The 26,918-nt window shown below is 41.0% G+C and overlaps 1 protein-coding gene and 1 long non-coding RNA gene across 2 annotated transcripts in view; both read right to left on the reverse strand.

The window, feature by feature from the left end:
- Positions 1–26,918, reverse strand: part of LOC116691164 (uncharacterized) — a 631,246-nt gene that overhangs the window by 295,026 nt on the left and 309,302 nt on the right. The gene's annotated exons all lie outside the window — the stretch shown is intronic.
- On the reverse strand, positions 144–26,725 carry LOC116691147 (single-minded homolog 1-A). Its single transcript, XM_032518520.1, has 12 exons — positions 26,533–26,725; positions 25,790–26,314; positions 19,951–20,030; positions 16,502–16,591; positions 16,308–16,416; positions 16,127–16,212; positions 15,032–15,231; positions 14,678–14,784; positions 13,036–13,183; positions 6,476–6,644; positions 4,113–4,524; positions 144–1,554 (listed from the first exon to the last, which is right to left on the reverse strand). The coding sequence occupies exons 2-12, from the start codon at positions 25,962–25,964 to the stop codon at positions 836–838; spliced, it is 2,295 nt and encodes a 764-aa protein (XP_032374411.1). The 5' UTR covers positions 25,965–26,314; positions 26,533–26,725; the 3' UTR covers positions 144–835.

Raw genomic sequence — 26,918 nt, forward strand, 5'->3', positions numbered from 1 at the left:
ATGACTGCTCAACAAAATCCGGAGGAATTGGAATCTTCTACCAGTAACAAGCATACAATAATGTTTGTGATTGGCTGTCTAACGTTACGTTACGCACAAAGACAGAGCTAAAAAATAAATAAAAAGATTTGTGTAATGTTGTAATTTATTGCTGAATGGAATTCATAATATTGATATTTAAAAATATTGATGAGGACCAGGTATTGAAGATAGGTATTGGTATTGGTACCAGTGTTACATGCCGTGTTTTGTTGTTCTCTACTCGTGTGATTCCCTCCAGCTGTGGGTGACCTAACCCCGCAGCTGAGGCTGCTTGGCTCTAACGATTGGGAAGCGTTAAATGGCTGTGCTAAGCCTGTGGCAGAGGTGCAGACTTACAGTACAGAGAGAGAGCGGTATTATCTGTTTTTGGCTGAGTTGCTTCAGAATGGTGTTGTGAAGCTAGTGTTAATTGAGTTAAGTTGTGTATTTAAAACCTTGAAATTTAGTTTACATTTTGCAATTCATTTGTCTTCCTATTAGGAGACCACTTTAAGTTCCGTTAGTTTAACAATAAATAATTTGATTCATCTTGAAATGTTTTCAACTTTCCCTGGTTTTCCCCCAGGCCTTATTTAATCGTTACCGTCCTCCGCCCCTAGACACAGTGGGGACGTAACAACCATTATCAACATTTTTTGAATGATACCCAACCCTAAATGTCGCTAAAGAAGAAAGAAGCAACAATTTGAAGAAAGTGATCGGTATGATGGAAAAACCGGATCCAGAATATTGATGGCTTAATGTTGTAGCTCAGGCTGTGTGACCTGGGTGTCCTGCGTGTGTTAGATGAGCGTTAGCTGCCACTGCTTATAATCACAGAGGTGCCTTTATGTCCGGGGGTCTGCTCTGATGGCATGCGGAGGTGAGGGGTCACATCGTAGTGGGCGGGGCCCGTGCCGGCCGAGGCGCAGTAACCCCGTAGGCTCTCTTGGTCATAGAGGTGTTCCAGAGCGTAGCCTGTCAGGGAGTAGGCTTTATTCTTGTCCAAGTAGGGCCGCGGGTGGGTGTGGGAGGGGTAGAGAGCCGGGGCCGAGGCGGGTGAAGCTAAGCACGGACCCGGCCGCACAAACGGATGGTGTAATGGCAAAGAGAAGGGGGACAGGTCTGTTTGAAGGTAGTCTTTGGGCTTGTGGAGGCGCTCAGGACCTGGACTGCTGAGCCTGGACAGGGGGGCGGGACTGGGCGCAGGGCTGATGGTCTGACTCAAACCTCGACACACCACCGTCTGCAGTGGCAGTGGCCCTTGATTATACTCGGGAGTGAAGCATGGACCAGGGCCCTTGGGCAGCCCATTGGCCGGCCCCAGGGGAGCATCTGGAGGGCCCTTGCGCAGCTGAAGTCGACTTTCTTCTTCCTTGATCATCTGCTGCGTGGCACGGATCAGCGTCTCGATCTTGCTGGGTTCCTGCGGGCTACAGCGGTAGTGGTCAGCCTGGTAGCGATCCCCCGAGTCACTGGCTGAGCCTCCGTCTGGAGAGCTGACCACGCTGTCCTCGTCCCAAAGGCCCCGGCCTGCAGCAGGACAAAATGAAAGCAGTCAATGCAGAGAAAACAAGATCCAAGACTTTCTTGGTTGATAGGTGTTTGGTGAGCTCACACAAAACAAGAGCAACAAGAACTTATACCTCGCATACAGTGCGTGTAGTACATGTTCAAAAAACACTTTTTCTTTCTCGCACTCCCCATGGCCGCTGCACCTGTATTCACGCTCTGTTTCAGTGCCTGTCTCTTTAAGCCCCACTCTCGAAAAAGCCCAGTCTGCTCTGATTGGCCAGCAGTCCACATCTCGCTCCCGTTGTTGTTGTCGCCGTACAGCCAGTGTCTGGCTTTAACTGAGTATACAGCCAGACTTTGGGTTACAGATTACATCTTTCATTGCCGTTAGCATGTAGCTATACATGCAACAATGTTAACGCCGCAGAAGCTTAAAAAGAAATCACTCCAGTCCTGTCTACCTGGACCAATCATAGAAGACAAGAAAAACCGGCTTGGTTTAACGTAACCCTTTACACCAGGGGTCTTCAACGTTTTCCAGGCCAAGGACCCCCAAACTGATGGCGAGATGGAGCGGGGACCCCCTATATATATATATATATATATATATATATATATATATATATATATGTATAAAATTGTGTTATATGAAACTGGTCCTATAGTGCCATGTGTGCATTGATGACTGAAAGACATCTTCTGCCTCCATTTATCTGTTTACTACAGTGTGTTGAATTCATGTTAATGTGTATTTAAAGACATTTCAATTAGTGGAAAAAATTGCAGGGGGGGGGGGGGGGAATATAAAAAAAGTCTAATCAACCAAAACTTTCGCGACCCCCATGCAGTACCTCCGCGGACCCCCTAGGGGTCGCGGACCCCCTGTTGAAGACCCCTGCTTTACACTGAGTGGTCCAACCCTAATGTTAGTCATAATGTGGACATATGAAAGCATTAAACGTGTGTTTTAGATGAAGGGGATGAGAGTATATTTAGTTTTTCCTTGTCCTCATTTGCTCAGCGACATTAAATTGTATGAATGGGACGTAGGTGTTTTCTACCCAAGGTATAGGAAGCACATATTGGGATTGGGTCTATAGCAGAGTTTGGCGATTGAGAGAAAATCAAATATTGGGATGTTTTTTACCAACTACCAAAATCAATGTCAATATTTTAGGGCTGACTATTGCTCACACAAAATATTAACACAGTGAGAGATAAATAATCACAAATAATGTGGATGCAATAACGTTAACGGGAAATAATGAAATATAAGTTCAGAAAACTACATCACTTTACTGTAATGCCGGCTATAAAACCAGGAAAAGAAAGGTTTTTTCCTGTCATATCACAATCTTACGATATCCAAAATTTAAGATGATATCTAGCCTCATGTATGTACAGTAGACATGGCCCAAGTCTTAGGGCGTTTTCACACCTAGTTTGTTTGCTTTGGTCCAAATCAGTTGAGTTTGTAAACTTGGAGCGATGGTTTCACACCTGGAAAAATCCAAGCGTCCCAAAATGTGTCATTCCAAATCACGCAAGAACATTCCCTCCTTTTATTGGTCGGATGTGTCTGGGGCGGGAGCAAGAAAGTAAATACAGGAAGAAGGTCCTGTGTTCTGGACTAGTGCATATTTCTTGCATCTCCCTGGTCAAACCAGCTCATTTCATTTAAATAATCAGACATTGTTTCATGAGCGACGTTACTACGTCTGCACTGGTCACAGAGATTTCACTGTGCTCTGCTGGTGTCTGTCTCCAACTGTACCGACGGCTGGTTTGAGATGCGAGTGATGGACGGTGAGCTTGACCGCTGTCTATTTCTGTGATAGAAACACTACAAGCTGCTACAGTCGGCTGCTCCGCTGCATTGCAGACTGCTAAACATACCTGACTACAGGAGACATTAGCTCAGACTTGCGGAGTACACATACAATAGTTGGTGTGGTCCAAGGTGGGATCACGTTCTGACCACAAACAAACTAGAGTTGGATTGTTTGGTCCGCGTTTAGTGTGCACCCGAGTGTGATTGCCACATTCTCACCTGCCCAAACATGCCGTGGGGCAAATGAGCTCTAGTTCAATTTAACTAAAATAAAACTAAGCAGGTGTGAAAGCGCCCTTAAGCTTGACTCATGGTACACAGAGCTTTCACCGTGCCCTACTGAAGTTTGTACTTGCGTTGGTGTGTGCATCGATCTCTTTAAGAGAGTAGCAGGGCTGACATGTGTATGCGTGTGAAGTGTTTTGGTAGAGCAAGTGAGAGAGTGACGGTGATTAGCTTCGGAGCGAGTAGCGACTCTTGAGTCATAGTGAGAGAAACAAAGTGTCTCCCCTGTGCTTTCTGACTTCGGTGGGAAAACTGTAGCAGGAAAAGTTAACCGTCTCCTTGATTTCATGTTGTTTATGGAGGAGGAGAACCTGGAAATAAGTTGGGGGAAATGTAATGTTAAATTTTTTGAGAGTTGCACGTCAGGCTTTGGTCCGTAGGGTCCGTGTCTCTATGTAAGTACGAACATAGCCACGCCGTAGATTTAACGCAGAGACATAAATCTGACCCGAGTTCTCACCGTTGTAGCCGTGGACGGCTGTGATGTGCGGCACGCTGCTGTCATATCCCTCGTGGTTCTCCAAGGAGCTCTTGCTCACTGGTAGGACGGACCGGGCGGTGCCCCACCACGCGTCCCTACCAGTCGGAGGTGCTCCGAGAAAATAACGCCCCGCCTCACATCGACCACGCTCACAACTCTGTCCTTGACCATGTGCGTGAAGGTGTGTGTAGTCCTCGCTGGCGGTGTGATGGTGCTCGTCAGACAAGCTGTAGCAGCGCGGGCGGGGATCAGGGAACTGCCTGTACACACAGGACGCGTCCAGGCCTTCGCTCTGCTCAAGCAGCTGGGGGGAGGCTGAGTCAGTGAGGGGGCTGCTGCCCCACGGACTGTCCTGGTCCGACTCGGATCGCTCCGTCTGGAAACTAGGATACTGCAGTGGAAAAAGTGGGTAGGGAGAGAAGAAAATGTGCGTTTTTCTTAGAAAAGAATCAGTTTTTTTTTTTTTAGAAAAGTCACATGATATATAGTATATTGTCTTTGGAAGTGTAGTATTCAACTTAGTTTTTTGTTAAAGAAGGAAAAGAAAATTACAATACTCAATACTATCAAATCACAACATTTCTAGAATAGCAATAAATGACGATTGCAACACAAATCAAATCAGCACCCACGTATCGTAAAATAATTGAATCAGAACAAAAGCTTATGGTCCCCGCCCTACTATATTTCTAGACGTTTGACATGGACATCTTATCAACGCTGGGTATAAGCCAACCAACAGCATAAGGCATAATTACAAATCTTTCTAATTGTGTCATCATTTAAATAATTAAATTATAATCTAATTATGTAAGCATTATTATGATACTTGTTTTAATGTTAGCACTATTTCTACTTCTACTATTTAAAAGATCCTCAGGAAAAATGCCAGGATGTGTAGCAAAATTGCCATAGACATTACAGGTCATGTGACAGAAATGTGTTTTCCCATATGTAAACATTTAAAAAAAAAAACAGCTGTTTAGAAACAGTTTACTTAGCCTCGCAAACACTCTGAAATTAACAAAACAAAATTACAAATAGACCTAGCGGGACACATGAGCAGTCCGACGAACAAGGTAAACAAACTTATTTGGAAGAGAAAACAAAGTTAAATTATTATCCAGCATTCATCACATTTTACAGATTACTTTCTGGGTCTACTTTGGTTTACCCTACTTGCAGTAGCTGTGTACAAACAGTAAGCTAGACGTCCTTTTTCCCAGCCACATCCTCCAGTTCGTAGATCCTTTCCAGGTTATACAGTACGGGATAAACAAACCCTCCAGGAGACATGACAAGCAGATGTCCAAACCATCTCCACTGACTCTTTCCAATGGAAAAGAGGAAACTGCTTTATTTTGAGCTCCTTTCAGATGCATTTTCTAACCTATCCTATCCAATAGAAAACGGTGGATATAACAACAAAACAACCCCCAAGTTCCAGTACCAGAGCAACAGTAACAAACAGCAATTGTCTTTTGAATCAGTGGTGGCCAAACTTTTTTACATCAAGGACCCCTAAACTGACACAAATGAAACCATAGTCCATGGTCCATGGACCAAGGTCCCCCCATCTCATAGTATTTTTAGTTTTAAGATGTTTTATTACAGAAAGCGTATGAAACCCATGGCTAACGCAGTCAAACAGTATGTTCTTGTGTTACATACAGTATTAATGGAATTATAGTGAAAATAAAGTATTCCTCTTTTTGCAGATGACGCTCTGGAACCCCTCAAGGACCCCACTTTGAAAACTACTGCTTTAAATAATACATAATGGTACGTCAGCTAAAGAACCACTGTATGCTCCTTTCAGCCAAAACAAGGTATCATTCAAACACAAGATATTTAATTTCTTACCAGGAAATACACCCTAAATATGAATATTAACTTTGCTGGGGGGGATGCATGTGATTTCCCCCTTTCTGGTGTACCTATACCTCTGCTGTGTTATTTCTATCCCCAGTGGGAACAAAATATGTCCCCCCCTTAAAGTGATTAATGCTAATTTACCAATAGATCACATTGCCTGTAACGTGAACAGTGAATAGTGCCATAGAAGGAGAACATCCAAGCAGCAGTTGCTGGTTGTATTTAGCCGCTACAGAGCTACGAGAGGTTATTTTCATTGAATATTAAACTTTTCATAAATAGCCTAAGTGTCGAGTAGCACTATATCCATGCTATTGTACAGTAGAGGGTGATTTAATTCTTGCATGTTTTGTTTTGCTTTTTACACGATCGCACCTTGAACTTTGGGACCACTGTTTACGTCAGCAACACATCATATGGGATTTAAAGCTAAATGACCACAGTCCAGTAAGACATAAAATCCTCACCTGTGTGTATGGCGAGAGTCTAGCTTTGGTCTTGGGCCGGGATACTCTGCTCTTGGGAGTTCTGCAGGTCTCTGTAAGGCTGCCGGCGGTGCTGCTGCTGTTGTATGGGAAAGAGACCTTGGATGTGGTCTGGTCCAGAGAAAGCTGGAGGCCCTTATACTCTGTCTCCCTAAAGACATAAGCAGAAATTCCATGTGGTGCTTTCACAATATATAATAATAATAATATTGTTTATGTTTTGCATGTGCATGTCATAGTTTTAATGCGGTCTATAATTACACAAGAAGAGATCCCATTTCCCTGGAAAGGCTGTTTATCAAAGAACACAAACAGCTCATGTGTACCTGTGTGTTTGGTTTTTCTCTTGGTGCAAAAAAAACATTAACATCTGTTAAGCAATTAGAGCCTCATGATGGTGCTGAGAGGGCCAGCATGCGGAGAGATGTGTGTTTGTGTTCCTGCCGATGTGTGTGAGGGTGACTGCTGGGAGGGGTGGGGTGTGCTAAGAGGGGTGGAACGGCTGTTGGGATGCTTGTTTTACCAGGAGGATTGCTGCAAGGCCTTTAACAAACACTCTGCAGAGGGAAAGCTGTCCAATCAAATAAACTGGAAGATTAAAGGCTATGTCTGGCTAAATCAGGCCCATAGGAGAAGCTTGAATGTCTCACTACTGGGAAATGGGAATTGATTTCTCGCTAAAGGGTTCTGCAGATCTCACCATGGATGATGAATCAAGTTTGAGGACAGAAAAACTTGGACAGGGTTTGCTTAAGACAAACAGTGATCTATCATCCACGCACATCTCCCCTCTGTCTCAATCTCTCTCCACACAAACACAGCTAAATACATACATGCAGGCACACTTCATAGTATTTGGATCAGTTAAATTACACATGAACTCAATTTTATTTATAGTGTCAAATCATAACTGAAGTTATCTCAGGACACTTTCCATATAGAGTATGTCTGGACCACACTGGCTTCCGTCCATTTGTGATTGACACTAAAGTTATTGACTAGCCTTTTTAAATTTAGACTTGAACAAGAGGTAACGGTAATGGCAATTCTTGATCTATTACAGGCTGCTGCACCTAAAGGTTTTTTTTTATGTTTTCTTTGAATTTTCAGAATAAATGGTTTGGGCTAATAAACTCCAGTCTTGATGCATAGACTGTATAACAGAAGCACAAACAACTCGATGGCCTTCTGGTGGCTGGCTGCAGTGGAGGTCATAAGCTCCACCCCCTTTGTGTCAGCAGATGTGACATGGGCCAGACAAAAAAATCAAAGTACACGCCGAATAAATTTTTCCCAAAGATTGTTTCTGTCATTTTAAGTATGGTTCCTATCACGCTGATGTTTGTTCAAGTGTTCTATTTTTTTAGGTTAGTTTTTTATTAGTTATTTGATGCTGTAAAAACGTGCTGAAACGTCATGATTGACAACTAGGACTGACTCGCGATTGGTCGGCCGGGTGTATGGGCTGAAGTTTGATACCGCGATCATGTAAGGCTGTGCAGACAGTTTTCTTGTCATTACTTAGAATTCCTCATGGGAGCGGCAGAAACTACGCAATATACCTTTAATAAAAAGAAATGGTAGCACTCTAAAGCAGGGATCTGGCCAATGACCTCTTAACTGAAAAAGAGACGGAAGAGGGACCCCCCACTATTGTAAATATCTTGTATAAAAGTTTTCTTGTTAAACATATATGTAGAAGGCCCAGTGAATCCTTAAGCTTAACTTTGCCAATTTATCTTTGCTATTAAGTATATAGCAAAGATAAATATATATATTATTGTATATTTTCAGACATATTTGAATTTTTCAAAAAGAAAAGAAATAATTTGGCGGCCCCCATGCACTTACTCTGAGGACACCCAAGGTGTCACGGACCCCCTGTTGAAGATCTCTGCTCTAAAGCATTGGCATGTACTTGCGACCGCGCTACCCCAAACGCTTAGAGGGCTGAGAAGATGAAATTATATACTACACCACAATAAAAAAAATATGATAGAAAAGTCAAAAAATGTAATTTTGTGTCAAATATATATGTTCTTCTGTCTTATCCTGCAAATTATCTTGTGATTCTTGAGTTTTATTCTGTGACCCCTTGAGGGGCTCCAACTGCTATGTTGAGAACCAGTGCTCTAAATTACTTTTAATTTAAAGGCAAAACATAGAGCCCTGTCCATTGCTAATTTGTACTAGGGATGCACAATTTAAGGAATTGCAATTGTTTTGACTGATATTGTGATTGCGATATGATGCGCGATACTGGAGGGAAGGATCATTTTTGTATCATAATTCACATTTTCATTGAAAAATGTTGTAATAAAAAAATTAAAAGGTGATTATAGTGTAATTTCTGCAAGGATCTGTACCAAACAAAGGTGTTTTCTTCTGTCTGTGGGATACAATTTGTAGGCCAGGAAGTCTCTGCAGCACCACAATACTTCATTCAGCATAGGTTGACACATATTTTGCCTTTAACTCATTTCGAATTTGGATATTGCACTAGTCCACATTGCGATTTCCATAAAATTGTGATAAATTGTGCAGCCCTGATGTATACACACACATTTGACAAAACCGCGGTATAGCAATGAAAGTGTTGGTATGGGTACTGATGTTGTGTTCACTTAGACAAAGAGGGTCGTAGTGCGCGTGTAAGACAGCAGAGTGACGGGTTTGCGCTAAACCAGAACAGAACGAAGCAACACTCGTTAAATAGACAACGTTGACTGTTGTGAGAATGTGGTTACGTGCTTTGGAAGGATTGCTAAAATCACAGCCAGGTTCTGGTAGCAGTTGCAAGTCCACAGAGGTGCAGAGGTTATCAGAGCTGAACACACAGTGGGGGTTCACATGCAGGTGAAGTGGTCTTATCAGCTTTGTTATCCATAGCTGTATACACTAAAGCTATTTGGCCAACAAACTCTACTCCTGACTACAACACTCCAGAAAAGCGTACCTCCTGTCTTTTGTCCCATGCATTACGCAAAAAGGGAGAGAGAAAAAGCATACTGCCTCATTTCCCCATTACTTTGTAGTTCAATCCATACAGTAGCTTAAAAAAGATTTACAAAAGAAACGAGGAGGGGAAGAAGGTTTCATTCCCCTCATAAATGCCAATCACGTTTACAGCCTATCAATTAAAAGGCCATAAACACCACGCCGTTATGGATTTGATGTAGGAGGTAGAGGAAATGTGTGTCAAGCTGTTCTCTGCCTCTGAAGGCAGCCAGCCGCGCTGCTTAATGGAGGGTTTTATGGGCCTTATTCGTTCACGCACTCCCTTGTGCATCTGTGAAATATGCACATCAGGGGTAATACAATAATGGGATAATAGGCAAGTAAATGGTATCCCTCACTTACTAATAAGAGTGTGGCTCATGCTCTGCCATGATTAAAGTTTGATTTTATTGGAAGGAAGTGAGACGTAGCAGCTTGTGATGAAGATTTTAGTGGCGACCTCAGTGCTGTTAAACTGTTTGCGCAGGATAAAGTAAATGCAATCCCACCCCGGTCAGATAAGCTTCATCGCCTGCCTCTGTTCATTTAATCTGCAGGCAGAGCTGCTAGTCTTAGATAAACTTTACCGGGTGACATGACGCTACCACAGAGAGGCCACCACAGGTAACACATGAGCACACTTAGTAACTATGGGCTCAGACCTTATGACATAACTGGCATACAAGAGAGCAGACACAGTGATGCAACAGGATTGTCAACTACCGTCAAAGATAGAAAGAGCAGCAAAGTTTTCTCGTTTTCCTAAAAGAATTCAAAATCCCATTTCCTTTTGTTTCTACCTCAGCATACAATGACAAAGACCAACTGAAAAATAATTTGACTTAACTTTCTTCATTGAGAGATTTTGCAAACCAACAAACACGTGTCATATTTCCAATTAGCCTCCAGTTAATTGCTTCACAGCAACTGTTTGCGTAAATCTCTAGTACAAACACTCATTATCTTATCAAAGCAGAGAATGACGGCACAACAGAGATGTGAGCCAAACCTCTCTGGCCTGGAGCTGCCAGACACTTCTGTCAACTGTCAGGTGTCCTCCGATTTCTACTGGATATACCACCAGATACAACTTTATGACGCATGGGCGATTTTAGACCCTTTATAACAGGGCTCAAGTGCTTCAAGTAGGAGTTTGTGAATTTGTCTGTTAGTGAAAAAGGACAAAAAATGACTGATGATTGATTCCTTTCAAATATCCTGTGAATCTGTCGCCGATGCTACACACCTGTAACCCAGTCAAGGAAAGAGTTAACAGAAACTTAGTTTTGGCCAATCAGAGGAGGTTGTACCTGACTCCCGCCTTTGGCTGAGTCTCTATCTAATCTGTCAAAGGCAGAGTGATAGAGAAAGACAGTGGCGACACTCCCCTTGGACTCCGTTGTATGCTTTTTGACGCCTACTTCCGGGGTACGCAGCCTCGCATAGTTCCAAACATCCATTCTATGGCGTTGGACATCATTTCCATTGCTGACCGTTGAGTAACTTCTGAGGTAAGTTGATTAAATAGCTACCTCTTTCGAATTGTCAACTGTCTATATTTTATCAGAGGCCCTTTATGGTGCATATATGGATATTTACTTGAATGTGCACAATGTAATAATATATATTCTTAACTTGGTAGATGACCGATTGCCTTCTAGTTTGTGAGCTTGACTTCTCCAGCTGTGAAGGTATCTCCAGGGGTAAATTAATTAAATAGCTACCTCTTTCGAATTGTCAACTCTATAAGAGGCCCTTTAGGATACATATACTCTTCTTTATTTGTATGTGTACAGCAAGTGGTCTGGACACTAAATGCTGACTGGACTGTTGCTACTTTGCGATTGAAAAAGCAGAGTAGCAGTGTAGCAAATTAATGTTCTGTGACACTTTGATTGATAAACAAGCTACTTTTAATATTGTAGTGTAATAATATAAACAGGTCCATTTATTATTCAATATTGCACTTGCTGCAGTCAGTCCCATAGGAACACGTGACAGTGCGGCGTCTGTTTGGAACTATACAGGCTTACATGAACCACGTGACCACCACGCTAGCGAGATCAAAAAGTGTCGCAACTCTCTCTCTCTATGGCTCTCGTCAGAGGAAAAGCAGGAGTGTGGTTGTGAAGTTTAATGTTGGTAGTCACCAGAGAAGAAAAGTTGGTAATTTCATGTCGCAGAACCCAAAAAAAGCAACTAAACTGCAGAATATAAGAACATTGTGTCAAATTGGTCATTATCACTGTGACTTGTAGTCAGTGTCAGGTTTAGTTCCATCATAGTGTCAAAAATGTTGGTTGACGTTGTTGTTCAGTAGCTAGCTCAGTGATTATCGGCTATTGAAATTATTGATTTAGCAGAGGGGGGTTAACACTGGATCCATGTTATTAGGGGCATAAAGGTCTGATCCTAGAAGTTTTAAAGTAGGAATACGTAACATTTTTATGTAAATAAATGTTTTGCTACTCTGTATCAATAAGTAATACAAAATACAGTTTCAACCCAAGTGAGTTACGAGAATGTATCTACAAGTTGCTGATGGGTCAAAATGGTGGAATGATTAGTATTGAGCGTTAGTAGTGATCTTCCACTCATCCGTCAATTTGCCTTTACTCAACATACATCATATTTAATTCTAATAAATATGGGTTCACACCCTGGACATGTTTCAGACATGTTTTTCCATTTCATGGAATAACGTGCTGCTCTCGCTTTACAGCCAAAGAAGAGTGTGTGTTAAAATTAAGGCTGACGTTATACTATATACTTTTTTTTTGGTCATCACTCCCATTGAAAGACCAAAAGCCAATTTGTTGGTTCAACTTTCACTACTACCTGATTTTCTACTCTGTCTGTGACGCTCAAACCCAAGCCTTTTGGCTCCTACTGAACACATACACCTTTGGCAGCATTTTCACCTGGTATTAAAATCGGATCTAAGGGATTGGATTACAAGTGGACCGCTCAAAGCACAGGTAGAAACTCACTCAGGATACATTGAGGACGCGTTGAGTTTTCAATCACCCGGCTCTCAACCAGGATGTAACTAATTAATTTACAAATGCAGATGATGCCGGCCTATTATCTCTTAATAATGTAGTGACGATATCCATGTTTGTTTTTTTGTTTTTGTTTTTGACTTATCATTTCCAGAATTGTTCAGGTACCGCCGGAAATTCTGCCAGTTGTACGTTACCTTTCGCTTTCTTTGTGTTGTCATTATAAACTCCGGTGGATTAATGAGGACTATGGTTAACCTCAGATCTCTGCAGGGTAAATCCAGATAGCTAGCTAGGCTATCTGTCTAATCAGAGTTTTCTGTTGCACAACTAAAACAACCTTTGAACGTACATATGTTCCACCAAAACAAGTTCCTTCCCGAGGCTATTTTTGTAGAGGCACCATGCGGATCTTAGCGTCGGCTATGACGATTGTGATTGGTTTAAAGAAATGCCAATGAACCAGAGCACGTTTTTTCCCCCACCCTGTGTAGACCCACCAGAACCTCCAAGCAGTATTTAAGAATAGTAGCGGATACTCACGTGAGAACATAGTTGACACTGACAATGCAGTGAGGTCGGGATGAGCGGCTGTTGTGTACAATGGTTGCATAACTCTGAACCCAGACCCAACCACCAGGCTTGGCCAAGAAACGGTAATATTTTGTGGTGACCTGACCTTTCACCAGCACTACAAGACAAAGAGATGGGAAAGAAATTGCAGCAAATGATTACTGTGGGGAAAACAATACAAATCATAGCATATACTAAATACTAGGGATGATCCGAGTATCCGGCTGAAACGAGTATCCGGTACGGATAAAGCACTTTTGCCGAGTACAAGTATTATACGAGTAATATGAGTCAATATCCGTGCTCGGATTGGATACAACTCCTCAACTGGCCGCGCTGCGTTCTGTGATAATCACAGCGCTCCCCCCCCCATCCCCCCGCCTACAAACAAGCTCGGCTCTATCACACACACACAGAACAAGGAGAAATGCGCTCCCTCGGCCGCTCTCTCTCTCTCTCTCTCTCTCTCTCTCTTTCTCTCTTTCTCTCTCTCTTTCCCTCTCTCTCTCTCTCTCTCTCTCTCTCTCCCGCTCCGTCAGTCAATCGAGTCTGTTCCGTTAACGTTTAGGGTTTCTTCAGCTTCAGTTTGTAGTCCTTACATAGTAACCAGTAGATTTCTGGTGAACGTGGGTTTCAGTCGTGCTGCTTGGTTTAAATGTGACTCCCGTTGCGTCTCTGCCATCGGAGATCTTTTTTTTTTTTAACTGTCAGCTGCCCCCCGCCCCCTCTCTCTCTTTCTCTATTTCTCTGTGTCTCTCTCTCTCACACACACACACACACACACACACACACATATACCTGGTGTGGAAATAAAAAAAATTAAAAAGAACCAAAAAAAAAAAAATCCCACTGATCATAAAAAAATTAAAAGTTAAAAAAAGAAAGTTATACTGAGTATGAAAACTCTTGTTCATTACATTTTACTTCATAATTGCAACCGCATGTGTTGTATTCATTGTTGCAAAACGTTCTGTATATAGTTTGTTTGTTACCATGACAACACCATTGATCTGAAGCTCGATGCTGTCATGTAAATAGTTTTCTAATCAGCAATAAATATAACAATTTCAGATCAACCCATATCAATTGCATGCTTAAAATAACATGCTGGTTAAAGCCCCGCCCATTTCAAGACCACCCGACCCACTTCCGGGTTAAATCTGACCACTTCCGGGCTAAGCCCCGCCCAGTCCGAGTACGGATTCGGATACAGATAATGCTGTACTCGCTCATCCCTACTAAATACAGCAGCAAATTGCAGCAAAATGTTATAAAGGATTAAACTCAGACAAATCTGGTATTGCAACAGTGTATTTTATCTTATGTTATTGTGAATAGATGTAAATGAACTGTTTTATGTGAATGCTTGGAATTTTCATCATAAGGTACATAACATGTTATTCATAACACTAAACAACATGACAACATAAAGTACCATAATATAGCAGCCATAACATAAGAAAAGATAGGCCTACTATAATATTGTATAGCCATGTGTATTGTGTCTGTTCTATATCAGTTGTGTGTGTATGTGTGTGTGTGTGTGTGTGTGTGTGTGTATGTGTGTGTGGCAAGAGAGACTTTTTAATAAGGCAAAACAAACCTAACTCACACAAGTGATGAGCACATCTTAGGTGGAAGGAGTCACAGCTGTGGACATGATGATAGAGAGTCTTCTCAATTAGATCCTGAGGCTCATAGCCTGTCAGCTCTGCAACCCTGATCAACACACACACACACACACACACACACACACACACACACACACACACACACACACACACACACACACTGGGTCAATTAAGCCTTCCCACATTTGCTTGACATACTACACTCACATACAAACCACACACACACAAAATATAACGTATGCAGAAATAGTCACACCCACCCGCACTGTTAAATACTGCACAAACACGTAACGACTTTGTGAAAGGGAATACAAACACTGTCAAACAGAACGTACCGCGAGTCGAGGAAGATGAGCTTCATGTCCAGGCTGGCCCTGAACATGAACATGTTGCTATGCAGTTTGATGTCAGTGACAGCGCTGGGTGGCAACGAGTGGCCGACAGCCACCAGCCCCACGTTCTGATAGCAGCCGTCAAACGGAGACATGTCCAGGCTGTACTGACGTATCTTCAGGTAGCCACTACAGTGGATCACCTGGGCCAAGAGTGCACAGAGGGATACAGAAATAATACATGTCAAGTTCCAGTTGCCCTTGTCCTGTTCAGGGCCACAGGGTCAGGAGGAGTGCAGCATCAACATGTTGTCTTGTGATTAAATACAGCGTTTACGCTATATACATTGCTTTAATTGTTTATTAGCTCTGTGTGATATCTATAAAGCTGAATGCACTCAATGGTGAACATAATTTATTCTGTGGGAGGAAGGACACTGCTTTTAAAAGAATATTTAAGAATAAAGCCAACTGTTGCAAAAAAACAACAACACGGTGACGTTATTGGTGACAACTTAACACCCCACACCCCCCGGTGGTGGAAAAAAATCCAGGCAGAAACACTGAAATATGTTTGATACTTGTGACTTCTTGTTGATTGTGTCACCCAGGCCAGTGTGGGCAGCTGTTCTTGTCTTTTTTTGAAAATGACAATTCAGCATGTCAACTATACTCTACCTGAGAATTAGTAAGGCTTCAAACTAAATTTACTAATTTGTGAATAAACTCAGCCTTTCTTTTTATAAGCCACAGTGCACTGTGTTCTCTACACTACTGCACAACCATTTGCTTTTTCTTAAATTTCTTTTCAGTCATCTATTATTAAGTGCAGGCTCCATTGGCCTTGTGACTTGCTGCCATTTATTTATACCTAAAAATCACTGTTTCCTCGTTTGAACTACAATCTAAGCATTTATTGCAAACGAATGAAAACATATTCCCTAAAAATGTACAATATGGTTTCTGAGTTTGATTTTTAGGAATGTTAGTTGGAATATTTTTGATTGATCTTACTTGACATTGACCAGAACATGTCATTCGTCATCTTTCAGTTTGTCAAATAAAAAGTCAAAACAGTTAGCATCAGTTTAGACCTACCTTGTAGCCTCCACATGTAAGACCAGCATTTCTTTTAGCGAGGACACATTTCATTCTCAGAAAAAAGGACCGCTCCATCTCATATTCTTCAGAGAATAAAAAAAGAAAAGAAAACGTTATTTATGCTGTATGATGAGTCTGTGTCATATATGTAGTAAAACATGGCCGGGTTGTTGATTACCGTGAACAAAGTGTGAATGATAAGGCTGGTGTGCAGTGAGGACGGCTGTCATTTCATCATGGTCTGCTGGATGGATGTATTCATAAATACTGTTTCCCGTCAACTCTACCTGTTGAAATGAACATTCATCTCAGAAGTGCGACACATCAGGGCCAAAATACCTTAAGAGATCACACTGAGTTTGTCAAACCAACCTGCGACAGGCCCAAGTGGACTGATGCCGTTTCTGATATGTACATTATTTTCCCATCTGGAGCAACCACAAAAATGAAGCCATCTAATGTCTGAAAGAAACAAGAAAACGCATGTTATTTTAGATATCAACTAGGGCTGATTGATTCATCGTTTTCAATCTGAAAGAATGCAATTAGCTAATTGTGAAGAATGTGCAATATTTAATTGAATATATAGTTGGTTTAACACTATTTATTCCTCTTTTTAGTATTACTTGTACTGTTTTTTTATAAGATAAATGCTGGGATAATGTTAAATATCACATTCCTTGCATAAATATATATTGCAGTTTTGAATGTGTCTCATGTTATAATGTTTCATGACATGTTTTAGCTGATAAACAGACAATATTGAACTTTAGCTATACTTTAACACATTGCTGATTTAGGCTCGTCTGTCCAGCCGAGGCTCAGGAGGCTAGGTGTTGTTTTTGATTCAGCGATGTCCTTTGAGTACCACTCAATGCAATTAGTCAGAAACTGTTTCTTCCAACTGAGGAATATATCCAAATTAAGAGCACTGGTGTCAAATGGTGAGTTGGAGATGATCATTTATGCTTTTATTTCCTCTCGCTTAGATTACTGTAAAAGTCTTTTTAAAAGACTTTTACTTTAAAAGACTTTTAAAAGTTTGAGCAAGAAGGAGCTTTACCGTCTCCAGGCTGTTTAGAACTCTGCTGCAAGGCTTTTAACTCACATTAACAAAAGGGCACACATCACACCTGTTTTAGCAGCACTTCACTGGTTACCAGTCCAGTATAGAATTCAATTTAAAATCCTGGTTCTTACTTTTAGAGCCTTGCCATGGTCAAGTTCATTACTACATCTCTGAGTTGATTCAGCTTCATACTCCAATCCGTAGCCTGAGGTCATCAGGTCAGAGACTGTTAGTTGTTCCCCACACTCATTTTAAATCCAGAGGGGATCGTTCATTCCAAGCAGTGGCACCTCGGCTGTGGAATGCATTGCCTACAATTCTGCGTTAAAAAGCAACTGAAGACGCTGCTATTCAAACAGGCTTTCAGTTAGACGTGGTTTTTTTTTATGGTTTTTGTTTTCATGTTTTCCATTTGTTTTTAAAGTGTCTTATGCATTGTATTGTACTTTGTTGGTATTGTATTACATTTTACTGTGAAGCATTTTGGGATTTTTTATCTGTGAAAGGTGCTATACAAATAAACCTTACTTACTTACTTACTACTTACTTTAAAAAGTAATATTCACAAATCAAATAGTAATCGCAATATCTGGCAGAAAAATTGCACTTGGATTTTTTCCTTAAATCATTCAGCCCTTATATCAACAAAAGGCCAATTGTTATTTTTCTGTCTTGCGTCAATTTCCAAAAATAATGTGTATACAATAGTTCCTTGTTAATATGAATGTGTATCATAAAACTGTACATAACTCTGCAGACAGATTGATTGTTGTAACTATTTTGGGACGGAAACTGCTCTGAACAGGACCGCAAGGCCTTGCAGAGAGTGGTTTGTTCGGCTGAGCACACACAGATGGTGCCCTAACCTGCCAAGAAGATATCTACACCAGGCACTGTGATTTATGATGAGCTGATGGGATTCAATTTCACTGGAAAGATTTTATATACCTTGTACGATTTTTCATGTAACAAACAAAACTCGACTGATTGAAGATGTATGAAGTAATGATTTGAAGAAAGTTGTGAAATAAACAACAATACCATGTACCGTAGCTTTAAAGGAACAGTTGAATTAGAGACTGAGTCACCAGTTCATACGGTCAATCTAGCTCTAGTCTATATCCATCACGTTCCACTTCCAGGTTTGCTTAGTTGCAGTCGGATATTCCAGTGTTCTTCTTTGAGCCAGATGTCCGTTTCCTTCCTCTTTCTTTGTGTTGGATTTTTAAACTCCGGTAGATTTCTGAGGACTATGGTTACTTGGTCCTCAGATCTCTGCAGGGTAAATCCAGACAGCTAGCTACACTATCTGTCCAATCAGAGTTTTCTGTTGCACGACTAAAACAACTTTTGAGCGTACACATGTTCCACCAAAACAAGTTCCTTCCCAAGACTATTTTGCAGCGGCACCATGGTTCTGTCCGGCGCTTAGTGTCACGCATGGCGATTGTGATTGGTTTAAAGACATAAAGACAAGCACATTTTTCTACCATCCCGGAATGCTGTGTGGACTCGTTGCCGAAATGTAATTCATTATTTTGAGAAGCATTCCTGATTTTTTTCCACTCTTTTTTTTACATTATGCCATTGTGAAGAAGATTATTTATTATTGATTAGACTGCGATTGGTTTAGCTAGGTTTAGCCTACCTAATACCCAAGCAAGTGAGTGGAAGACTATGCTATTATAATCTAAATCTCTATAGAAATCTATTTTTTTAAAAAGCAGCATATTTCCATAGCTGCTAGCATAGTTGTAGTAGTGGGTTTTTGAAGGTCTTGGTACTGACTGCATTTTTACTCTGTTTTGTAGATTTTTGTTTTGTAGAAGTAGATTTATTTATTTGATTAGGACAATGCACATTAATCAACATTTCTGTAAAAGCGCCAATGTTAGCCAGCACCCAAAGGAAACCCACGCAAACGGGGAGAACATGCTCCACACAAAAAGGCCCGGAACGACCAGGATTTGATTCAAACCCAGATTCTTCTTGCTGTGAGGCAGAAGTACTAGACCACAGCTGCCTTTTGATTATTTTATCAAGGAATTTCATTCAATTCTCATTATATGGCAATAAAAGAGGTGAATGAGGGTCTTAAGAGTCTTAATTTGTTTTCTTTTTTGTGGGAATGTGGGCCTATCAGATCAATTTGAGGGGTGCCTATGGTTAGCATTTCCCAGATTTTATTGTGACATGCAGTCTGGCACTTGCACTGGTCTTGTCTTGGTCTTGACTGGGTCTCAACCCCTCACATTCTTGGTCATGTCTCAGACTTGGTACACTCTGGTCTTGGTGGTGACTTGGTCTCTGCTTAGGTGGTCTTGACTACATCCCTGGCTGCTAGCCTGTCGCCCTGCTAGCCTCCAGCCCTGCACCCTGCTCCATTGTGTTGCTGCTGATGGGAGAGGGGCTGCAGGACAGATTGAGGCTCTGTGCGTGACCAGGAATGTCTTCAGCTCATTTCACTCTTAACGCACAAGAATGAAGGCAGCAGGAGGCAGACGGTAGTAAACCACACACACACACGCACGCACACACACACAGTGTCTGCCTCTGGCTGAATAGTAATAATAGAAAGATTTTAATGTCATGGTAGGGTGACTTTAGAACATTAAAAAAATGTCTTCCAATGAACATTTTAAGGACATTTTAAGTGACATGGTGGTGTCTCAGTCACTTGAGAACCCTGAAATCCACACTTTTTTCAGGTGCTTTGTAAAGTGTGAGAACTAATAGCTACTGTAGTAAGTACCTGTAAGAGATGGGAGCCTAGCTCCTGGGTGACTCCATCCAAAGTGCTGCGGCTTACATGACCCCAGGACTCCCCAAGGCCTAGTAAACAAATCAAACACACACACACATACAGAGCAAAAATATGATTACAAGAAACAGGTCACATTTTACAATGCAGATGGAAGGCTTTAATCCCAGCAAATGTGATGATGGTAACAACAATGTCCATAAGCTTGTTCTACAGGCTAATAAAGTATAGCAAATTTTATTCTTATTTTATCGTTCAGTATACTGTACACTGTACTTACTGAATGAAATTTCAATCCAAAGAGTGTACACACATTTAACTACGTCATATGATCACAAAAAGGAACTACTGTGATGACAAGAATATAAATATTGGTCTTTACTTAAAATATAAATCATACATGCTGTATGTAGGCCTATGGTGTAAAGACAAATTATATTAACATCCATACTGTACACATCCACATGTTCAATATTTATTTTGTTGCATTTTATATTGTTTACAAATTACAAAAACATTTGACTTGCATATACTTTTTATACATGTTGTTAGTTGTTGATTCTTTTTATATATATTGATATATATTTTTTCACATAGCCCTGTTTATGCCCTATTATTTGTCCAGCTTTATGTTGATTTATCTAACTACATTGAGAGCAAATTCCTTGTGCACATACAAGTGGCAAATAAAGCTCATTCGGATTCTAAATGAACTACTAGGCTACTGTTCACACTGTGGGTACAATAGTGTCTGCAGGGAGAAATGCTGGTACATTGAAGGGCTTATTGGTTTACAATTAGGGCTGCAAAGGCTCGTGAAAGTGCAGCATTGACCATCACGAGTCTAAAACCCACTCAGTGCAAAACAATGTTTTGATCTGACGGCTTGCAGCCTACAGCAGTAGAAATGCACCAAACCTGAAATTACACTCGGTTTGTTATTTTTTATTATTTATTTTTTTATCGTTGCAAATGCGGTAGCGTGAAAATGTATTCATAACCCGTTCACAGCAGTCGTAAAAAGAACATGTGAGATGGTGTGAGGCGCGGATCGAGCCACCGCGGACCGAGCAAACAGGAGTGGCTGGATGTGCACCAGCGATCCCTTTCAAATGCAAATCCCGCTCTGCAGAGCAAACAGGCGGCGTGCAAGGATCACAGCGCCCCGCCGCCTGCCCGCTTCAGACGGAGCTAATAAGGACTTCACGTTCGCATAAAAAGACACAATCAAATTGCCCCCCTACAGGCACCCACAAGTGAAAAAAATCACGGGCTTCCACTTAGAAAAAAAGAAAGATAAATAGCTTAAAAATGAAGACAGAGCCTTCAAAACACCGCTGTGAGAACACAGTAATACTGGTTCCTTAGTATTTTCTCATTAATAAGAAAACATCTATATAATTAGTTCTCACAAAAGTCCTATAATAATAATAATAATAATAATAATAATAATAATAAATGGGGCTATATAGCTTTTGTTTAAACAAGACAAACACGGGTCAATCAATTTCATTGAGTTGAATTCACAATCCTTTCTAATCACCAGAAAACAAAATTAAATGTGTATTGATATAGACAAAGCGTAAGGAATTTAGAAGTTCTTGTCTAGATATTTGATTGGTTAAAAACATCCTAAAATGAAAGAAATGAAATGAATCCGGGTCCAGGAAGCAGCAAACAACGCCGTTAGGCTACATTAAAAAGCACGCTCCAAGCAGCACCCAGGCTGACATGGAGGGCCACACGGGCTTCCCAGTAGCCTACGGCGGGGTTAAAACAGCTACTGAGGCCTCAACTAAGGCGTTTAGCTTTAGCCTCCAACTCTTTGGTGATACTAAGTCCACACTTTAATTATTAGTACAGACACTCCTTCCAAAAAGCTGCGGGCTGCGGCGGCCTGCTGCGGGCGACCTGCCGCAGGTCACCCAGCGGAACACAGCGCTGCTGACAGCTCGGTGGAGGACTGGTGTTGTGAAAGGAGCAGCCTTCCACTTATTGTTTTATTTTCACCTAACGTTTGGCTTTATTAGGCTACATAAAACGCAAGATTGTTAGTCACTAATTATTTCCATTATCCCACTACTGCCATTAGCCTATCTTTAAGACAAGACGTGGGACTCAGACGAGCCCCACTCCAATTAGACACATTATAATTATTGTTTTTACATAATTAAAGCAGTGGCTCCCAGCCTGTTTGTTGTTGCTTGTGAACACTTGTAAGCGCTTCAGAAAGTGATAATGATAGTGAGTGGTAAGCTGATAGCCATGGGCATCTGAGGGCTCAGAGGCCTGCAAGTGTCCAGTGTAGCCTCTCACAAGAAGGGGAAACAAATAAAAAGGAAAATAAAAATAAACAGATTTTTGTGTCATTATTCTTCCTGATTTTTCCTCCTTATCACTCCCTAGATACCAAATAAACTGCATCTGAATTGCAAGGAATCCATTCGGAATTAAACTTGTTTAAATAACTAATTATAAAAGACAAAGGAATACATTTAGTAAACCAATCACTAAGAGCATAATGTGATTTTTATTTTTTTGTATGATTGGCCCAGTTCAATAAATAGCACGCTGAACAAAGTCCGGTCCAGTCAGCATTTTGGGACAGCAGCTCGATTTGACTCCTTCTACCTGACCTCGACCATTACACCTCGCTGTTTCCGTTAACACAGTATGACACATATTAGGCCTAATAATAATAATAATAATAATAATAAGTAGAAGAAGAAGAAGAAGAAGAAGAAGAAGCCCAATACGAATATTATTATGTAGCCTATTATATATATACAGTATATTACTTTCTTTGGCGTGCGAATAAGTTGCTGAGGGCATGTAGCAGCAGCGCATTCATATTTAGCTTATTAAAGATAAGTATTAAGAAGACCCAGTGCCGTTGGCGGGTTTAAAGTGTTGAGAGCGTAAATCAGCCCATCACACTGCGCTCCACGCTCCGTGTGGAATAATACACTATAGCTCCGTTCAGCCATTTCATATCTCATTTAGTAGGCTACCAACAAGAGGAAACCTTGACTTGTTTTTTTGTTGTTGCATTTTTACGTCCAGCATTACACATTGATACCTTGGTCCTCATAACATTGCTTTTATTGTGTGATATTTGTCACAACACACCGATGCAAACGGTGATTTCATCTAACAAATAGAAATACAGAAACCCAGATGAAAAGTGATTTGTTTGTTTTTTTAGCCTCCCTTCCTGATTAAATTTCTTCAAGATATTGTAGTGTGGGGTACTGTAGTAGTTCTTCTCCCTCACACACACACACACAAAAAAGTCTTTTGGTACACTCCAAATTAACAACACTTTTAGCTATTCACCTCCCAGCTCTACAGCTCTCTCAGATGGGCTTCTTCATAAACATCGCCACATGTGGCTCGTGGTGGAGTGGATGTGTTTGTTTGTTTTTTTGGTGTAAAAAGGTGTGAGGAGCCTGAGTGGAGAGGTCCGGCCTTTAAAAACTGCATGGGGGGGGGGGGGGGGGGGGTAAAACCTTGTTGCCTGCATGAGTATGGTTGTCCCTTAAATTATTCAGAGAGCTCCATAGAATGCTTGTGTTGCCACATATGCCAGATATATTCCACTGATGCAAGGCAGAGGGCAACTGGTGTTACTGGGACACCGTCCCTGAGAGCTGGAATGTATAATGGTTTTGGTGTTAATTATGCAAAATACAGTCAGGTGCTGTACATAAGTTGTCTTACTAAGCATGCCTTTGAAATAATAATGGATTTTGGAGAGAAGAGGATGCCAGAGTTGTGCCATCACAATGTCCTGACTGAAGGAAATCTGAGCTGTCAGCCTTTTCGTCATTCCAGTTATTCCTGACTCTACACAGATAGTTCAAGCTCATGTTGCAGCTTTTTTTGTCTTTTTTGAGCCCTGCGGTTCAATAATAAGGTTATTTTCAACAACCCTGCTTTTTGCTTCATGCACTATATAAGAATCTGCAGTATTTGTCCCTAATTTTCACTCTGACTTTCATGAGATCCAGCGATGTAAACACTAACCCAATTGTCGATTTCAAGCTGATTGGATTTGGAACGTAATTCAAATAACATGAATCTGCCTGTCTCGCAGTATCTTGTGCATAATAATAAAATATACTTATGTGACAAGGTTTACATTTGGTCAAGGCACTTTTATTACCTCTTAGCTGATTTCTAACTTATTGTTTTAAATGATTTTTACTAAAAAAAAATAAGACAGTGCTATCTATGTCCCACATAATGTCTTTGCAGTGGTCATTTTCTCACCAGAGGTGATATTCTGTGTTATAGAGCTGGGCCATATGGAGAGAATTAAATAGCACAATATTCTTGACCAAATATATCAATGTAGATATGATGACAATTTTGTAGTATTGCAAATTGGTGGATTACCAAAATATCTTCACGATGAGATGTTAGATAAATAATCCTCAATAATGTGGATATAATAACTAAGAGGGTAAAGGCAAATAAAACAGATCACTTTACTGTAATGCAGCCTTTTAAAGCAGGAAAAGACAACACTTGAGTCATCTTATGATATCCAAAATCTACGATATCTAGTCTCATATATCAGTATAATATCGATATATTGCCTCGATCGAATTGTGTAATATTATAATATTAATAATCAATAAACTGCAGATGATGATGATGAATCTGTTCAAACACAAGGCTGCCGTCGCAGCCCGGTTTATCTGCTCGGCTCTCAGAGTGGTAAAACACAGATCCTTTAGTGTTTCCTTTGTGTTTTCTTTGTCACTGCACCTTCCCTCCAACACGGCCTGCTTTACTGTTACAAGGAGCTCCATATGCCGAGGGATCACACGTGCAGATCATACTAATATCCGCGGCTCTGCAGCAGTCACGCATCACGACTAATCTGCTGCCAGGGGCCGCCAGGGCCCCCGGAGAGAAAGCACATCCCTGCCGGCAGCACGGGGACACGGACAGGCGGACTGAGGGACACAGCAGACTTCTGCTGCTGACGCCGTAAATGATCAGAAACTTCCTTTGATTGGAGAGAATATCAGAAGACTTTATTCGATATAAGACAGATCTTACTGAAAGTCAAGGAAATATATTTTAATAGTAGCCTAACGCGATCAGCACATTGTCCATGTAGACTAATACACTGACGCAATTTCCTGAAGCTGTAAGCAATAAATTATGAAAACATGTCTCTTTTTCCTTCATGTTCAACCAAACATTTCCCTGCGAGTAGCCCAATGCTTACACTAAAGAATAAAATAGGTTAAATAAAAAAAAAATCTGCTGATTTGCGATTTTTAGTTACAGAATTTGTACAACGATGTAGCCTATTTTTGTGAGATATTTTGAAACGAAAATAAACTGATTTATTTTTTATTCCTGTAAAGTTATGAAAATATCTATTGAGTTACAAACCACCAGGGAAATGGAATTCAGGCCTACCTATCGAGAAAATAAATAAATTAATATTAAAAAAATATATTAATACAAAATCACGCGTTTACCACAGCATCAAGCAAATAGGCTACAGTGTTTCTAGGCCTGCTACTTGTAGGCTATATTACTATATCCTAAGCCTACTAAAAGTAGCTTATAATAACAATATAATAATAATAAAAAAAAGCGTATTGTCTTATCCAGGCCCTAATTGTAGGCTATCATTAGCCTATAGGCATATACAATATTAGTCTTATAACCTAACATTTAGCTTAGTTGGTTAGCCTATAGTGTTAAGCTATTATAATTAATCATAGGCTTAATTTATTTATTTTTATGTCGCCTAATTTTTTTGTAGATTTATTTCACACACACTATTTAAATGCAGCTCTCTTACCTTCAGGAAAGACTATTCTCATTTTCAGGTAGCTTGTTGTCAGTCGGATGATTGAGGCTTTATCCAGCTGGGAGGTGATAGCGGACGGAAGGGGCAATAGTTTAGCCAGTTCATAAAATTCACTATTTTCCTTTTCCCGCCGAGTCCGGGCAGCATTTTTAGATTTCTCCTTCATGTTGCCGACTCTGTTTCACCGCGTAGCTGCTCTTCCACTCTCGGTCCCGCTGCGGTCAGTCAGTGTCTGTCCAGGTGTCTCATAGCATTGACATGGAGCTGAGACGTCTCCACACCTGCAACTAGATTTCTCCCTCGGGTAGGCCTAAAATCCACAGCTGCTGGCGCGTGAACACATTCCCATATTTCCAGAATTTTCTGGTGGTTGGCGACGAACAAGGAGCGGCTAATTCCTGGATTTCTGAGATTTATAGTAGCGCTTTGGTCAGCCCGTTGGAGGGCTCACCGCACTCTTAGATCCATCATACCTGATGTTCAAAGGGATTGTGGAACCGCTGGGGACATTAGGCCCTAAAGAATGAAACAGGTAAGATAGTGACTGTATTTCTTCTACCGTTATTTGGGTAAGGCGTTACTCGTGTCTGTCTATAAAACAGCTATCGAGTCGATAGCAAACATAAAACTAGTACGGACACTTGTTTTAATGTATCTACAGAAATGTGACTGCATTTTTAACTTCACATTTAGCCTAACAACTCAGCTATTAGGCCATATGCTTGTTCGCTTACCTCAGCGCAGATAGCCGACAGTTTGCTAAACTGACGCCTGTTGAATGTGTCCAGGCAGAATTTCCAAAAAGCCCAGCATTCGCTTATCTTCCATCCTATGTGACTTTATGGATGGCATCGTATCCAGAGCCTCCTCGGTGCTGCAGGCTCAAAGACCCGCCCATACAGACAACTCTGCTCCTATTGGCCGATGGATACCCTGTTCACGTAGCCCATCTATTGGTTGCTCTTTATAATGACGCGCTACACGAGGAACGGGGATTGGCTGATTAAAATGTTCACCTCTGGCAAAACTCTGTTCACTCTCCTAAGGAAAAAACAGTATATAGATGTCCTTAAAAAATGTCTCTTTGAAAGATTTGTTTCCAATAGGCAAAAATATCTTA

This window comes from Etheostoma spectabile, chromosome 6, assembly GCF_008692095.1.
Source record: "Etheostoma spectabile isolate EspeVRDwgs_2016 chromosome 6, UIUC_Espe_1.0, whole genome shotgun sequence".
NCBI classification, from domain to species: Eukaryota; Metazoa; Chordata; class Actinopteri; order Perciformes; family Percidae; genus Etheostoma; species Etheostoma spectabile.